Source organism: Somniosus microcephalus, chromosome 20, assembly GCF_052327205.1.
Source record: "Somniosus microcephalus isolate GS21.2 chromosome 20, FLI_Smic_1.0, whole genome shotgun sequence".
In the NCBI taxonomy this organism is placed as follows: Eukaryota; Metazoa; Chordata; class Chondrichthyes; order Squaliformes; family Somniosidae; genus Somniosus; species Somniosus microcephalus.
The window spans coordinates 74,176,730-74,195,108 of NC_141006.1; the positions used below are offsets into that span (position 1 = coordinate 74,176,730).

Genomic DNA, 18,379 nt, shown 5'->3' on the forward strand with positions numbered 1-18,379 from the left:
TTGTCTGATGAGGGGGTGGTTGCTCTGACCTGCCTCTATCTTTAATCCCAGCAAAATAGACTGGGGGCGAAGGGGGCGGGGCGCAACCACCAGCTTCCTTGATTGCCGGAAGGGCGCTGATTGGTCGCTCGGGCGGCCGGTGGGCGGGGCGGCCAGGTAGCGCGGCGCGGTGCGCGCCGGGGGCTGTAGTTCGGCGCGGCGGCCGGAGGCTGGAGCCGGGCGGCGGCGCAAACTACAACTCCCAGCGGGCGCCGCGCCCCGCCGGGCATGCGCAGCACCGACCGTCCAGGCTTTATTAGATTCAGGCTCAAACAAAGTTGCATCAGCTGGGCTGAATAATTCTGGTGAATGAATGCTTTTTGTTTAATGCAAAAAAAAGTAGGAGAATTAGTGAAGCGTATTATATGAAGATGCAGATAGATAATTGTTTTTAAATGTTGTTTATTCTAAAACAAGTGGGAACATTAGTGCAGCATTTAATATATAATTGTTTTTATGCAGTTTTTGTTCCAAACAAGTGGGGAAAGTTTAAGATATATAATTGTTTTTAAATGTTGTCTTAATGCACTTTGGTTGTTGTAGACAGTGCTTACATATTAGAGGATTTGCAGTGTTTATAGTTGTGTTTAAGGGTGCAGGCACTGCTACTGAAGGGGAAGTAATGTCATTTTAAGCCTAAATGCAAAATTCAAAAGTGTTGATGTTTCCGCCGCAGTTCGCCGATGAAGCAGTGACTGAGCGACTCGCAATGTCGCTGGGGCAGGGGGCTGCGCCCGTGGAACAGAGCCAGGGTTGCTGTGACATCCGCAAGTGGAGCGATCTGATGCGGAGCCGGGAGCAGCGGAGCCGGGCGGCGGCGATGGAGGGCTCCGCCTGCGCTGTCCACGGCTGCCTGGATAAGCACCGGCTGGACAGTGGCCAGGAGCCGCCGGCCCTGCAGGAGCCGCCGGCCGAGGTTCGTCACTTGCTGCTGCTTCTCCTCCGGCTCTCGGAAAGCTGCCCCTTTGAAGACATCCGCGAGAAAAGCGCTCAGGTCCTCCAAACTGTGCTGGTAAGTGGCAAAACCTTGGCTCTCCTGTGTGTTTTGTGTGTGTGTGTGTCTCTCGCTGGCTGTGCAGTTTTAATGCATGTCCTTGCATTGAGTCTCCAAACAAATTCTCCCTTCCTTTGCCATTTAGGACAGAATGAGGAGGAATTTCTTCACCCAGAGAGTGGTGAACCTGTGGAATTCTCTACCACAGAAGGCAGTAGCGGCCAATTCATTAAATATATTCAAGAAGGAGTTGGGTATATTTTTTAAGGCTAAAGGGATCAAGGGATATGGTGAGAAAGCAGGGACAGGGTACTGAATTTGGATGATCAGCCATGATCTCATTGAATGGCGGAGCAGGCTCGAAGGGCCAAATGGCCTACTCCTGCTCCTATCCTATCTTCTATCTCATCGGAGCACCTCGGACATGAAAATAGCCTCCTGGTCTGTCTGGCTCAGTACCAAACCAGATGGTCAACTTAACTGACTCACTATTAGCAGAAGTAGGCTATTTGGCCCTTTGAACCTGCTCTGCCATTCAATAAGGTCATGGTTGATCTTCTACCTCATCTCCACCTTAAGGCTAAAGGGATCAAGGGATATGGGGAGAAAGCAGGGACAGGGTACTGAATTTGGATGATCAGCCATGATCTCATTAAATGGCGGAGCAGGCTCGAGGGGCCGAATGGCCTACTCCTACTCCTGCTCCTATCTTCGATGTTTCTAAAAGTTGTATCTGGCAAGGTTGTGATATGGAGCAAATCTTCCATGGACCACCAGGGTTGCTTAACCTGCCCCATTACCACCACCACTCGCCTTGAATATCTGTTTCTTAATCTCTCCTGCTTTCTATTCTATTACTGACCTCCCCCTTTTCCCAGCCCCTAAACCTGCTTTCCATTTCCTGCTTTTCTTCCAGTTCTGACGAAGGGTCTTCGACCTGAAACATTAACTGTTTCTCTCTCTATGGATGCTGCCCTGGCTTGCTGAGTTTTTCCAGCATTTTCTGTTATACCAGGGTTGCTTGTAGTGCAAGAAAGATGCTTTACAAATACTACAACAGTGACTACACTTCAAGTACTTCATTGGCTGTAAAGCGCTATGAGACGTCTGCTGGTCATGAAAGGCGCTATAGAAATGCAAGTCTTTTCTTTTTAGTAACTTTCAGTCTGCTCTTTAAAGGTCCAGTGTCTGCTGTCGCTCAGTGGGTAGCTTCCCGCCTCTGAGTCAGAAGGTCGTGGGTTGACGTCCCACTCCAGTGACTTGCGCACATAAATCTAGGCTGACACTCCCAGTGCAGTGCTGAGGGAGCGCTGCACTGTCAGAGGTGCCGTGTTTCAGATGAGGCATTAAACCGAGGCCCTGTCTGTGCTCTCCGGTGGATGTAAAAGATCCCGCGGCCACTATTTCGAAGAAGAGCATGGGCGTTATCCCTGGTGTCTTGGGCCAATATTTATATCTCAATCAGCATAAAAACAGATTATTTGGTCATTATCATGTTGCTGTTTGTGGGAGCTTGCTGTGCACAAATTGGCTGCTGCTAATTACATTGTTGGATGGACAGTTTGCTACTAGTCTTTGGGCTTGTGTGAAGGGGGTGCCCTATTAAATTGTTGGATGGAAAGTTGTACAAATGTTCAAAAGCTGGCTATGTAATGGAGGATGGGGGGAGAAATCTAAAATTAGATGCAAGGTTGAATTGCAATGTGATACAATGACAGCAGATTGAATGTTGGTGATTATGCTGTCCCTGAACAATCCAGGCAGCTAGGGAGGATTTTCAAGAATCTAGCAACCCTTGCATCTGCTGCTATGGTTTCTCTGCAACTTGTTCACGAAGTTATCAGCTGAGATAGGGAAGGACTCTGTTGCATTGGCCCCTCAATAATTTATTATTCTAGTGGAGGGAAACTAGCAAATAATTCCAGTCGGGCCAAAAATGAGGACTGGCCCAGAACCACAGTTTGTTCATTCAGTTGCTGGTGTAACATTGTACCACCTTGCATTTGGTGGCCTTTTGTATCCTCGTAGCTATTATCCTATTAAAGGGAAAGCCTTTATCTATTTAGTGTTTTTAAACTTTTTTTTTTTTTTTTTTTTTTAACGTCCATTAATTCTCAGTTGTGTTTTGTTTAGCTGTTAACTAAAGGTAGATGGGCACAGATATTGTGTATCAAATTCAACTCCAGAATTATCAGAGGCGTGCTGATGCCCACCACTCCATTGGAGTGGAACCTCGTGTCTCAATTGGGGCACGCCATACAAAATGTCTGCTCCTTGGGTGCGTTCAGGTGTTCTAAAGCATTCTAATAAAGATATGACTGAAAGGCAATGGTATTTGTGCATCTCTTTTTTTTTTTTTTTAAATGTATGTATAACTTGGCTAGAATGAATGTTTCGATTGAAATAAAACACTGGTTTGGCCTCAACTGGAGTATTGTCCAATTCTGGGCACTGCACTTTAGGAAGGATGTGAAGGCCTTAGAGGGTGCAAAAAAGATTTGAGTGGCTTCAGGGATGGTGGACTTCAGTTATGTGGATAGACTGGGGTGGTTCTCCTTTAGCAGAGAAGGTTGAGAGGAGATTTGATCGAGGTGTTCAAAATCATGTGGTCTCTAGACAGAGTAGATAGAGAAACTGTCCCCATTGGCAGAAGGGCCGAGAACTAGAGGACACAGATTTAAGGTGATTGGCAGAAGAACCAAAGGCGACCTGAGGAAATACATTTTTATGCGGCGAGTGGTTAGGATCTGGAATGCGCTGCCTGAAAGGGTGGTGGAGGCAGATTCAATCGTGGCTTTCAAAAGGGAATTGGAGAAGTATCTTCAGAGGAAAATATTTGCAGGGCTATTGGGGGAGTGGGACTAGCTGAAGTGCTCTTGCAGAGAGCCGGCATGGGCTCAATGGGCCGAATGGCTGCCTTCTGTGCTGTAACCATTCTATGATTCTAAATGTATTTTTTTAAGACCTGTTTTCCACAGCCCATTCTGGGCTTTACCATAAGCTGTTTGATAATCCAATATCTTGTTTCTATTCATGTCTGGGTATTGCAGCAATGGATCTTTGTCGATACTTTATTATCTTGGTGTTCATTTAATTGATTGTGGAGGCTGGAGGGGGAAGGGAGAGGACCATGTTTGTCAATCAGTGGTATATCATGGAATTCTGCCATTTCACCCTAGAAATGTATCTCTATAATCAAGTTTCCTTATTCAATTTTTCTCCCTTCCTCCTAATGGTTATGTGGAAATGTTCATTGGTCAATAACCGCTTTGTACCTTAGTCAAGTAGTTATCCTTTGTGCGTAATTGAGTATTGGCAGGATAGACAACCAAGGGTATCCCCGCCCCAGCTCCGTCTTGTCTTCACACATGCGCTTTCTTGCTAAGGTCATTAACTAACTAGCAATGGCCAGTGGAAACTAGGACTGATTTCTTCCCATTGCCCTCCCCATCCAGCATCATAAGCACAAGTGTCGAGGCCAGTCATGATCGCTGTCCCCAGTTGCCATTGCATAATCTGGGAAGCAAGATTGATGATATCAATGTTGTGCATGTCTGTGGCCATACAGATATGAGCAACTTGAACCAAGTCACAAGAAGTATGGTCGGAGGCAGGAACTACATTCTAGGTAGCTTGGGTTTTTAATCTTAACCTATCTCCCTGAAGGAGAATACCCTACAAGAATGGCACTATTGAGCAGAAATGCAATTTTTTATTTCTGCTTGGGGGCTTTGTAATGTTCTGACAAGATAGTTTGGAATTTTGTAACACAGCGAATCCTGGTGTCTTAGTGTCACAAAATGGAGTGTGTAGGTTTCTGATGTGTTTTGGTCAAGACCATATGAATCAACTAACTCTTGCCATGGCATCCAGGCAGGGATGTGTTGACCTTCATGGCATCCATATTCAATGAGGATGGAAATAAGCTGCTAATGTGGTCAGTGATTTATTGAGCAGGCACTGAGCCATTTCCTCATTCAGCATTGGTTGATCATTACTGCAGAGACTGCTTGACGACGAGAACTATTTCTAGATTATTTGCCAATTCAGTCAACAATGCAAGACTAAAGGCAAATTGTACTGTTCAGTCCAATAAAACCATCCGCCTCCTGTAGAGCAGAAGGAAAATGTCCAAACTGATGTTTTTGGGCTGGACTCTGCTTACAGTGCTGGTTTATGACTCAATTTGTTATTGTAGTGTCAGCACTAGCTCAGTGGTAGCACTCAGTCAGGAGGTCCTGGGCTCCAACCCCACTCTAGCACTTGAACGTATAATCCAGTCTGATGCATCAGTGCAGGACTGAGGGAGTGCTGTGCTGTCTTTAAGATGAGATGTTAAATCAAGACCCTGTCTGTCTTTCCCCCCCCCCCCCCCCCCCCCCTCCTCAGGTGGACTTAAAAGATCCTGTGGCACTATTCAAAGAAGGATAGGGAAGCTCTCAACCAACTTCACTTAAAAACAGATTATCTGGTCACTTATCTTATTGCTGTTTATGGGACCTTGCTGTGTGCAAATTGACTGCCATGTTTCCCTACGTTGCAACAGTGACTACACTTAGTGTTTAAATGGCTGGAGGGCTTTCAGGTGTCTGGAGATTGTAAAATAAATGCATGTTCATTCAGTTATAGGACGTTAAAAAAAAAAAAAAAAAAAAAAAACACATTGTGTAGCTACTAAATACTTTTTTCCAAATTCATCTATCAGTAAGTCCTAGTTGTAAACTGTCTTTGCAGCTACAAGGAGGCTCTGTTGGCAGGACTAGAAGCTGTTGACTTGATATCTGGCAATAGGAGCAGCCTCCAAAGGAATTGGAAGATGTCTGCCAGGCATTGTGAGCATCGCAGCTTTTTTATTTTTATTTTTATTTTTTTTATTTATTTTTTCTTGAGATATGGGTGTCACTAGCGAGGCTGGCATTTATTGCCCTTGTGGTGGTGGGCTGCCTTGCATTGCTGCAGTCCATGTGGTGAAGGTACTCTATCGTGACTTTTGGTAGGGAGTTCCAGGATTTTGATTTAGCGACAAAGAAATGGTGATAATGTCAAAGTTGGGATGATGTGTGACCTCTGAGGGGAACTTGGAGGTGGTGGTATTTCCCTGTACTTGCTGCTCTCCTAGGTAATGAACATTGCTTCTGAAGAAGCCTTGGTTAGTTGCTGTGATGCATACTGTAGATAGTACACACTGTAGCCCCGGTATGACTGTGGCAGGAGTGCATGTTTAAGATGGTGTGGGTGCCAGTCAAGCAGACTGCTTTGCCCTTGATGGTGTTGAGCTTCTTGTGTTGCAGCTGCACTCATCTAGGCAAGTGGAGAGTACCGGCGAAGGCTCCACCATCGCTGAGGTTTGGGATATTCATGGTGCAGCCTCCCTCCCCCTGTTGCTTAATTGTCCACCACCATTCTTGACTGGATGTGGCAGGACTGTAGAGCTTTGACCTGAGCTTTTGGTTGTGGGATTGATGAGTTCTGTCTATAGCATTTCCACTGTTTAGCATGCACTAGGTTTTCATCTCATGTTCAGGTATCTTCTCGGCATGCTCTTTGAACCAGGGCTGGTCATCTGGCTTGATGGTGATGGAGGAGTGAGGGATGTGCCAAGCCATGACATTGTAGATTGTGGTGGAATACACTTCTGGTGGCCCACAGTGCCTCATGGATGTCATGATTTGAGCTACTAGATATGTTCTTAATCTATCCCAATTTACACAAGAGTGATGCAGGATTGTGCAGTGGTCACTCATACCAATACTGTCATGGACCGATGTATCTGACTAGATTGCTGCAGACCCAGTCTGGCAGCATGTCCTTCAGGGCTTGGTCAGTGGTCCTATTGAACCACTCTTGGTGATGGATGTTGAAGTCCCCCACCCAAAGTATATTCTGTGCTTCCTCAAAGTTGTGTTCAATATGGAGGAGTACTGATTCATCAGCTGAGGGATCATTAGCTGGTAATCAGCAGGAGGTTTCCTTGCCCATGTTTGACCTAATGGCAAGAAACCTCATTCATGGGGTCCAGGGTCAATGTTGAGAGCAAGGCCACTGCACCTTGGTTGAGTATGTTCTGCTGATGGGACAGGACATACCCAGGGACGGTGATGGGAGTCTTGGATATTGGATTCTGTGACTGACTGACTGTCTGGCTGTTGCTTGACCAGTCTGTGGGACAGCACTCTCCTTTGGCACCAGTCTCCAGGTGTTGGCATTTTGGCCTTGCTGGGTGTGCCTTTGTGTCCTAATTTGGTGCCTTGGTTGCAGGCTGGTGGTCCTGCCAGTTTGATCTTTAATATGGCATTGTCCTATGCTGTGCCAATGATTCTTTCAACTGACTTTTTAAATGTTCAAAGATTTCTGAATGTATACTGCATGCATGGTTGGTCTCCAGTTATTTTAAGGATGGGCAATAAATGCTGGCCTTGCTAGTGATGCCCAGATTCCCATAAGTGAATATATTCAGTCATGTAATAGGTTTCCATATTCACACCTCTGAAATGTTTCTGCTAATAGCATGACAATCATTTGGAATGCCTTGCTATCATTGATATTCCTGGTCAAGCTGCCCATTGTTGTTTCTCTGCATGTTATTAAGATAGGTCCACAAGGGATGGGACATAACCTTTTTTAGTTTATAAAAAAAAAAAAAAAATCCACTGCTGCTACCAAAACCTCAATTTAATTCCAATGCTAAATATTTACTGACTGAAATGTGCCTATCTATTCAACTTTATTCATGAACACTAATTATTCAGTTTGTACCCTTTGCCTTACTAAAATAATTTAGAATTTCCCTTTTTTTTTTAAATTCTGGTTAGCTCCTATTTCATGCAACTCCAAATTGCTTCCCTATGTAACTAGCCAATAGAATTCTATGACCTTAAATAAATGCCCTTAACAGAGCACAAAGGTCCTGGGCTTATCCTGGGTGTTTGCTAACTGATCTTGGCAGTTACAGTAAAATGGGCCTCAATGTTCCCAGCTTGGATGAGGAAATATCTGCCTAGGTTCTTGTTCATGATCCGTCTCGGTATCTAAGGTGGTATATCTGATGGAAAGTCTGTGTGGGCATTGAATGGGGACCGAATCAGGCTTGGCTGTGATTCCTTATCAAATAGGTTGTTGACCCTATTGAGAATAATAACCATTTGGGTGAGGTACTAGCAGCTGTCTAGAACCATGGAACAATAGCCCTACATGATTCAGTGTCTTTGCTAAATTGGCTTATGTTACAAACATAAATCTTGTACATGTATATAGTCGGGTAAGAAATACAAATGTTCTCCAAATGACAATGTGACAAACCAAACAAATGCCAGAATTATCAAGTTACATTCAGCTCTTTCCTGTCCTGAAGGTGCTGACTCATGCTGGGGTATGATTTCTTTGGTGCCCACCAGTACCTAATCCAAGCTGTGATTTCTCAGTAGGCTATATGATGGTAGAGGGCACTGCATTGCCATGACTTTGGATGATCTACCCCACCTCTGCACTTTCCACCAATAGTTGGGAGCAAGAATCTTGGCTGTTTCTCTCTTCCGGAGCCCAAGCATATTGAGGTCAGTTGTGCTGCCCCAACCGTTCTCCTGGCTGACATCAGTTCAATGCTCCGATAGATCTCATCGGAGCACCTCATTGAAAATAGCCTCCTGGTCTGTGTGGCTCTGTACCAAACCAGATGGTCAACTTAACTGAAGCCGTTAGTGAATTTAATTTTTACAGGTGCAGTGGAACAAAGTCTATCAGTTTTAAGAATTTGAAAGATATGGGACTTGCTTTTGGAGTGTGGGGGAGGCTCATATTGATTTCTGTCTCCTGCTAATTTTGAAAACAAGAAAGAAAGACTTGCATTTCTGTAGTGCCTTTCAGAATGTCCCAAAGTGCTTTACAGCCAATGAAGTACTTTTGAAGTGTAGTCACTCTTGTAGAACATAAGATGTAGTGTACAACTCTGCTGATGACTTGATGGCTAATGCACCATCTGTGGTACTGAGTCGTACAACAAGGAAATGTCCCGGTTCAGTCTCTAGTTTGAATTGAATGACCTGATCGTGATTGGTATAGCAGTGTGCCTGTTACAGTTGGATATGATGTGAGGGATCAAAACAGCCTGGGTTCCCACTCCTAACTTCAATTACCCCTACCTCTGGCAACTATACAATAGTTATTGGATAACTCTTGTATGGTTGCCAAGGGTAGGGCAGAATTGAGCACACCTCATTCTGGTCAACTCTTGAGATTGAAAAATATTAACGACAGTATTGCACACGACTTTTTTAGCTATGTTGTGTACTGCTACAGTAAGGGAGGCTAAAGTTCAGAGATTGGGGCCTATACTCCAGTTTAGAAGAATGAGAGGTGAGCTCATTGAAACATAAGATTCTGAGGGGGATTGACAGGGTAGATGCTGAGAGGTTGTTTCCCCCCCTGGCTGGAGAGTCTAGAACTAGGGGGCACAGTCTCAGGATAAGGGGTCGGCCATTTAAGACTGAGATGAGGAGGAATTTCTTCACTGAGGGTTGTGAATCTTTGGAATTCTCTGCCCCAGAGGGCTGTGGAGGCTGAACCATGGAGTATATTCACGGCTGAGATGTTTTTTTGGACTCTATGGGGATCGGGCGGGAAAGTGGAGTTAAGGTTCAGCCATGATCTTATTGAATGGCGGAGCAGGCTCGAGGGGCCGTGTGGCTGACTCCTGCTCCTAATTCTCTTTATATTCTGAATGCTGATACTTGGGACTGAAATGTATAGCTACATTTACACACCATTAGTAAAATTTTCACTGGTAACTATTGTGTCCATGAATGATTGAGACACAGACAGCAGGAGTTGAACAAAACAAGTCTTTACTGATGGAAGTCAATAGTGAAACTGAAACAGAGGCTCACTAGCACCTTTTTATACAGGGGTGGTCACTGCTGGTACTGCAGTCTGAGACCAGTTATTCTCTTAAAGGTACATACACAACAATTCCTCCCCTTTTTAGATAAACAGTACATAACATTCATTTAACAACTAAATGATAACTAATTACAATCACAATTATGGTTGCTAGATACACTGGTTAAGTTTAAGCAATTATAAGTTCAGTCTTTGAGGAGGCTTCCTGATTCTGTCTGGATAACGCCTCTGGGGTATCCGGTTCTTCTGGCAAGGTTGAGTCGGGATCAATGTCGTTGTTTGGTTCATCTTCCAATATTACCGGTTCTGCAGTAGCTGCAATTGGTATGTTGATTTCATTACCAGGTGTATCAGATCGTGGTGTGGAGTTGACATTTTCCAGTGACACTAGAATCTGGCCAGCATGGTGTCTTACAATGCTCTCTCCAACGTCCATGGTATACATGAGGTCCTTGCCGTGTACAAATTGTTCCTGGCTGCCATTTCTCAGTGCGGTAGTCCTGGGCCAAAACTGGTTGACCTATCTTAAAACTCCTGGTCGGCCTTTCATTCATATTCTGAAACTGCCTGTTCTCCACATCTCTTCTGACGTTTGGCTTAACCAAATCCAAGCGGCATCATAGTCTTCGATTGAAGAACATCATGGCTGGAGTTTGGTTGGTAACCGCATGTGTCGCATTCCGGTAGGCAAACAAGAAGTTGTCCACCTTGTGTTGTAGGGGTATATCTTCATTACACATTGCCTTGATAGCCTTCTTGAATGTTTGGACAAACCTCTCGGCCAATCCATTAGTGGCTGGATGATATGGGGCAGATGTGTAATGCTTAACGCCATTGTTCTTTAAGAACCTCGAACTCTTCAGACACAAACTGTGGTCCATTGTCAGAGCAAATCTGTTCAGGCAGCCCATTCCTGGCGAATATGGTTTGTAAAACTGAGTTTTTTCCGTGGTGGTTGAGGACATTTTTATTACCTCTGGCCACTTTGTGCATCCACTGCAATTAAAAACATCGAGTCCATGAAGGGACCAGCAAAATCAATGTGCACCCTTTGCCATGGAGATGAGGGCCACTCCCATGGATGCAGAGGAGCTTGTGGTGGGGTGTTTTGGACCTTCTGGCATCCTGCACAGCTCTTGGTCATCTCTTCGATTTCTCTATCGATTCCCGGCCACCATACAAACGCTCTGGCTAAGTTCTTCATTTTTACCCCACCCAGATGACCCTCATGAAGCTCATTGAGCACTCTATCCGTCAACTTAGGTGGGATTACTACTCTGGATCCACACATCAAGGTTCCTCTGCACACTGACAGCTGTTCTCTTCTCGGCGAGAATGCTGGCAGCAGTGGTTCGCCATGTGCTGGCCATCCCTTCACCGTTAAATCATAGACCCGTGATAGTGTCAGGTCATTACGTGTTTCCTTTTCTATGTTTGCATTCGTCACGGAGACATTCGACTATGGTTGAGTGGAATAACTCCATTGGATCCACTGCAAGGTCGTCGTCTTCCACCGTCGGCAACGGTAGGCGTGACAATCCATCAGCATTCCCATGCTGTTTAGTTCCTTTGTACTCGATGTCATATTGGTGTGCCCCTAGGAAAAGGGACCACCTCTGCAGCCGTTGTGCTGTCATTATCGGTACGCCCTTCTGAGGGTTGAATACGGAGACAAGAGGTTGATGATCGGTTAGTAGAGTAAATTTTTCACCGTGCAGGTAGTGATTGAACTTCTTCACCCCCCACACTAGGCTGAGTGCCTCTGTCAATCTGAGCGTAGTTACGCTTGGCAGACGTTAACGAGCGTGACGCAAAAGCTATTGGCCTCTCTGAACCATCAAGGGATTTATGTGACAGTACCGCTCCAATGCTGTAGGGAGACGCATCACACGCCAGTCTGATCAGCAGTGCTGGGTTGTAGTGAGCCAATACTTCCCTTGAAGTGATTAAGTCCTTACTCTTCTGAAAAGCCCGCTTACAATCATTGCTCCATTCCCATGCTACACCCGTTCGTAGCAAGGCGTTCAGTGGGTGCAGAATTGTCGACAAATTCGGCAAAAACTTATGGTAGTAATTCACCAATCCGAGGAATGACCTCGGTTGCGACACATTTTCAGGCGCTGGGGCCTTAACAGCCACTTCAATTTTGTCAGGGGACTTGCGTAACCCCTCTTCATCAATCATGTGGCCACAATACGATATCTGTTTCTTAAAAAACTTGCACTTGGGGCAGTTGGCTCGCAGCCCATGTTCCTGTAGTCTAGTGAGCACCTGTTCTAGGTTAAGGTGTTCACTGTCATCTTCACCTGTCACAAGGATGTCGTCCAAGTAGCACTGAGTCCCCGGAATCCCTTGCAGGACTTGTTCCATCGCTCTTTGCCATATCGCCGGAGCCGATGCTACTCCGAATACCAATCGATGATACTGGTAAAGACCTTTGTGTGTTTATCATGAGATACTTCCTAGAGGACTCTTCAACCTCCATCTGCAAATATGCTTGTGCTAGGTCAACTTTTGTAAAACGCTTCCCTCCAGACAGTGAGGCGAAGATGTCTTCTATCCTTGGAAGAGGATATTGTACTGTGTGAAGGACTGGGTTCACCGTCACCTTGAAATCCCCACAGATGCGAATCTTCCTTGGCTCCCCAGACTTATTGCTTAATGTTTTCTTCATGACTGGAACGATGGGTGTCGCCCACTCGCTCCAGTCGACCTTAGACAACACACCTGCCTTCTCCAGATTCTCCAGCTCTGCCTTGACGGCTGGGCGAATTGCATATGGTACCGGTCTTGCTTTGAAAAACTTGGGAACTGCATTCTCTTTTTTTTATCGAGGCGGTTACGCCTTTAAGCGTGCCCAGTTCTTGTTGAAATACCTCTTTGGCGTTAGCTAAGATTGTTGACCGTCCAGGAGTGATGTCTTCATCTTTTTTACCGTCCACCGTCATTGCATGAATGGAGTGCCAATCTAAGTTTATCTTCCTGATCCATTCACGTCCCAATAACGGTGGTCCACCATTTGGCAGTATGTAGAGACACAATTTCCGTATTTTCTTGCCGTTGTATTCGACAGGCACCCTTATTTTTTCCTCTGGGGTATACTTTTTGCCCCGTATACGTCGTCAAGACAATGGATGTCTCTCTCAAGGATATGTGTGAGAATAGCCTCTCGTAGTCTCGTCGATTCATGACGGTTAGCGCTGATCCTATATCCAATTCCATTTTAACTTGGGACCCTGCTATCGCGAGGGTGACCCAAATGGTTTGGTGATCCTCTTTTGCGATTACATTGTGAAGTTTGAGACAGCTTAGTCTCCTGTTCCCGGATTCACTATTGCTCATCTGGTCTTCGGAACTAATGTCCGTCATCTTTTGTACTTTCTTGTACGGTTCCTTAGTAGCCTTTTTGTTGTCGCTGGTCTTCTTCCCAGACCTGCAAACTCGTGCAATGTGTCCATCTTCCTGCATATTTTGTATTTGGACCAGCAGTCCTTCTGGTCATGGTTAGTTCTGCCGCAGCGATAACATTTTGCAAATCCCCATGTCATTTTGTGGGCACTGTATTCCTGTGGTTTTTGTTGAATTTCTGCAGCTCCCCTGGCTGCTGCTGCATACGATACTGCCACGCTGAAAGCCTTATCTAGCGTCGGCTCTTTTTCTGCGAGTAACTTCTTCTGTGTTCCTTCACTCGGGAGTCCACAGACAAATTTGTCCCGTAGGGTATCTGCCAGTCCTGCTCCGAACTGGCAGTGCTTTGATAGCTTGCGTAGTTCCGTAAGGTACTCAGCATTGCTCTCTTTATGCTGAGTTCTCCTGTGGAATTTAAATCTTTCTGCTATCAACAGCAGTGCAGGGTTTAGGTGTTGCTGTAGGACAGCAACAATTTCGTTAAAACTCTTCGCCTTCGGTTTGGCTGGAGTAATCAGGTCCCGCAATAGGCCGTACGTTCTAGCGCCCATTAAGTTTAGCAATATCGATGCCTTTTTCTCAGCTATTTCGTTTGCCTTGAAATATACCTCGACTCTTTCCACATACGTGGTCCAGTCCTCTTGTATTATCAAAAGCAGTGATACAGCCAGTCTTCGGCATCTTGCAAATCTAAAATGGCGCCTCCCGCGCTTTGCCTTCTTCCCCCGCTGTTGCTAGCGCTGCTTTCCGCGGTTCCCGTTGCAACCTGCAGCTCCTCGCGGTTTCTTGCACGTTTAATTTTTTATTATTTTTCCAGTCGTGGGACAACCCTGTGGGACTCTTGCCTCCCTCTTCTCGGGTCTATACGCAGCCCGGCTTCGTAGCACCGGCTGCGCCGTGTGCTCCACCCTCTCCTTCCCGACAACGCTGCTCGGCCCCGTTGCAAACCACCCGCTCGAGTTTGCGACCACCGCAGCCCAGGAAGGATCCGTGCACTACCTGCCACCAGCCTGATTAGCTGAAGCACCGTCAACTGGAACCAGGCCCCGCTTCCGACAGCTTCTCCAGCAATCTTCAACTCCGCTAACACGGGCGGATGCCCACGGTCGACGCCCGTTTCTACTGCCTCTCTCTCCTTTCTGGCCTCGACCTCTGCTCACTTCGCTGTAGGAATGGATCCCAGGAGGTGGTGCAGACTGTAGGTAGGTTCGTATCTGCTCGTCGCCAGTATTACGTCCGTGAATGATTGAGACACAGACAGCAGGAGTGGAACAAAACAAGTCTTTACTGATGGAAGTCAATAGTGAAACTGAAACAAGAGGCTCACTAGTGCCTTTTATACAGGGGTGGTCACTGCCGGTACTGCAGTCTGAGACCAGTTATTCTCTTAAAGGTACATACACAACAGTAACAATGTCAATGAAATGACTTGCAGCGCCAGCTGATTTTCCCCCCTCCGAGCTAACAATACTTTGTGTTGACTGGTTACAAGTTACCTTGAATATTGAGGTACTGGCCCAGACACACAGGTTTTTCAAGTAAGGAAGGCATAAGTGGATTACTTGCATAAAAAGTTAGTCACAAAATGGCTAACCTCCCTGGGAGATTTAACCAGTATGATTAAATTAGAAGTATCGTACTGGTTAAATCTCCCAGGAAGGTTAACTAACTCTTATGACTGTAACATTTTTTTTGCAAGTTTCAAATCCTGTACAATAGGAAAGTAATATACTGAACTATAAAACACTCCACTGTTCCCTACTGCTTAATCTACAAACTTTCCCTTTTTTTTTTTTTTTTTTTTCCCCCCCCCCCCTCCAATTTTCTTCCCTTTTTTTGCTAAATGTGGAGGTTCTTGGTGGATTTCAAGGATGCATGTAGCTCTCCCAATTGGCTATTTGTGAAATGTGTGTTGGTAGGTTATTCACAATGAAGCCTGACCCTGCCTGTCTGCCATGTGCACGCTTTCTAACCGGGTACGATCAGCAGTGGGTGTCCGCTTCACCTTTTCTGACTTGGAATCCTCTTGTAGTCAACTTGGCTGAGAGCAACATTTTTTTTCCCATTACTCCTTGTGAATCGGTCTTGCTGCTGGTTGCTATAATTCCAAGTTCCTGCTGGTGGCAGTGTTGAGCTTGTTGGTGATCCCAACACTGCACCATCAGCTGGCTCTCCATTGCAGTGCAGTGTTAAACAATGACATTCTCCATGGCACTCCTCTTTTGATGCTTGCCTATTGGAAGGTTACAAGGGGACCTAAAAATGTTTGTGGCAAAAGTAAGTACAAAGATATTAACAGAACTAAATGTTAGTTTACTTATGCATCTGAGCAAATCCTCAAGGATTGATGATTGGGGGTGGGGAGGAGGAGGAGAGGTAGTCAACAAGGGTGCGCAAAACAATGGCCCAGAAATTCGGGTCCCAACGTGTGAGTATGCACTGGGTACTCGCGCGTAGGCCCAACAAAAGTGCCGGTCTTGTGTATGCCATGTGCATGTGCGGGAAACCGGCACTTCCATTCCCCTGAAAGAAGGGGTTCAGTGGTCAAACTCGTGCGTCGAAGAGGCAGTGCGTGCGCATCAAACTTTTTTTTGCAGGTTTCTCCGGGAGGGTAAGTCTCCAGGAGTTGCACTTTTTTAAAAAGCAGGCACAAGGCCTGCTTTTAACAAGATAAGTGGTGAATTAATTAAAATTAAAACACACTTTTTCTACAGGTTTATTTTTAAATACTTTAAAGAAAAGTAAGTTTTATTTTTAGCCCTTAGAAAATTTAATTTTTTTCAAGAATTTAAATTATTTAAGTTATTTCATGTAATTTGGTTATTTTAAGTGATTTTTAAAATTTATTTGAAGATTGTGATGTTTTGGGGCTTATAGTATTTATAGGTTTGACAGGTCTTCCTGTCAAACTTATGAATGAAGCATTCCCTGCTACCATTGGCTCTCCATAGCCCACGTGATCCCAGGGGACGCTTCGAACTAACTGCGCCCCTGGGATACGCAAGCACTGCGCGCCGGCAGTTGGAGGAGGCCCAGGATCGGAATCCCACGCGGGCCCACAGCTCAACGGCTGGCGCGCAAGGTAAGTGCAGGTCGGGGGCTTGCACCCGCGGGAAACCCCTGACCCAAATTTTTAGGCCAATATAAATGATGGCATGACCCAGTGATCAATCGGGAATACCTCAGTAAGAAGGAAAGAACTTGCATTTTATATAGGGCCTTTCACGTCCCAAAGCGCTACAGCCATTAATGCTCTTGCCGTGTAGTCCCTTGTGTAGGGAAATGCAGCAGTCAGCTTGCACACAAGCCATAAGGTCAGTAACCTGTTCTGGTGTTGGTTGTGGGGTGAATTCTGCCTTTGATGCTGGAGCTCTCCTGTTCCACTTTAAACAGTGCCATGGGAGCTTGTACATCCAACTGAAGAAGCAGCCAGGTCCTGTTTGAACATCTCATCCAAAATATGGTTATATAACAGTGCAGAATTCCATAGTTACACTAATTAATTAAATATTAGCTCAGGTCTTGGAGTGGGGCCTGAAAGCATGGTTTTCTGACCTGAGGTGAGAATGCTACCACTGAGCCAGGGCTGACACCAGAATAACTAATCTACTACAGGTGTGGTCCTGCTCCAATACATCTGATTGGACTTTCCCTTCTGCTCTACGATGTTCAGTACTGAAACAATGTATACCTTTTTATTGTTTATGAATCGGCAAATGAGTGGGTAGCACCCTCGCTTGTTGAGTCAGAAGGTTGTGGGTTCAAGTCCCACTCGCGACTGGAGCTCCAGTCTAGGCTGACGCTCCAGTGCAGTACTGAGGGAGCGCTGCACTCGGGTACTGTCTTTCGGATGAGAAGTTAAACCTAGGCACTGTCTGCGCTCGGGTGGATGTAAAAGATCCTATGACACTATTTTGAAGAAGAGCAGGGGAGTTCTCCCTGGTGTCCTAGGGCCAATATTTATCCCTCAATCAACATCACTGAAACAGATTCTCTGGCCATTCTTTGTTTGTGGGAGCTTGCTCTTTGGCCCTGGTAGATGGGGAAATTAAACTGACTTTTTTAAAACACTGGGATGGCGTGAGTTGGATGCCAGAGTTCTGCACATGCAGGGCGCTTGAGTATTGCGTTAGTTTGTTACTCATTGAATGAAATGCAGGTGGCACAAGTTAGGGTTTTTTTTTGGATTCATTGTTATAATGAGAGGAAAAATTTGTGAGGTGTATTTGTTTAAACATTGACCAGTTTGGCAGTAGCGTGGAGCTGGTTTGTATTAGTTGCAATTGTCATTCTTATTTTCATTTACAAATATTGCGTAATGAAGGTTTGGTTGCAGCTGATGCGAACCAGCCCATTCTTGTCGAATGTAACTAGGGCATGGGTACTTCAGTCTGTAGTTCATTGTTATAAACTCTGCTGAATAAGGATTCTAGATAGGAATGCAAAAGAAACTGTCTTTTTTTTGAAAAAAAAAAAAATTAGTGCCTTTTATTTGTGTGAACTATGCTTATTCCTTCAGCATATACTATATGTAATGTAACCTATTAGTTGTCCTGTGGTAAAAGTATCTGATCTCCAGATTAATCGTGGGATATGGCAACTTGGGTGCTGGCCAGTTCTCTATCTCCAGTGGCCATTTTTCATGTTTGAAAATAAACAGGCCATTCAACCATGGCAGGCACCACAGTTGAACTGTCCACACAAACTTTCCAGTGGGAATCTCCAAAGGTTGGGGGTTCAAAAGACTTACTGAGCACAAAAATCTAGGCTGAGACTCCAGTGTAGTACTGGGAGTGCTGCACTGACCAAGGTGCTGTCTTTTGGAAGAAGATTGAGGGGAATTGACCGGGTAGATGCTGAGGTTGTTTCCCCCTGGCTGGAGAGCCTAGAACTAGGGGGCACAGTCTCCGCATTAGGGGTCGGCCATTTAAGACCGAGATGAGGAATTTCTTCACTCGGAGGGTTCAATTTTCTCTACCCCAGAGGGCTGTGAATGCTGAGTCGTGAGTATATTCAAGGCTGAGATTTGTTGCACTCTAGAAG

General features: G+C 45.4%; 1 protein-coding gene across 3 annotated transcripts in view; it reads left to right on the forward strand.

Annotated features, from left to right (window-relative positions):
- The first annotated feature begins 321 nt into the window (after positions 1–321).
- The window catches only part of LOC147103430 (sestrin-2-like), a 74,083-nt gene continuing 56,025 nt past the window's right edge, over positions 322–18,379 (forward strand). For 2 of the 3 annotated variants that reach the window (XM_085963012.1, XM_085963013.1), the window contains exons 1-2: positions 335–378; positions 716–1,051. In XM_085963012.1, the coding sequence (XP_085819138.1) occupies positions 349–378; positions 716–1,051 (366 nt within the window). In that variant the 5' untranslated portion in view covers positions 335–348. Of the gene's footprint in view, positions 379–715; positions 1,052–18,379 lie in introns of all 3 variants that reach the window. The other variant, XM_085963014.1, reaches the window with a different exon arrangement.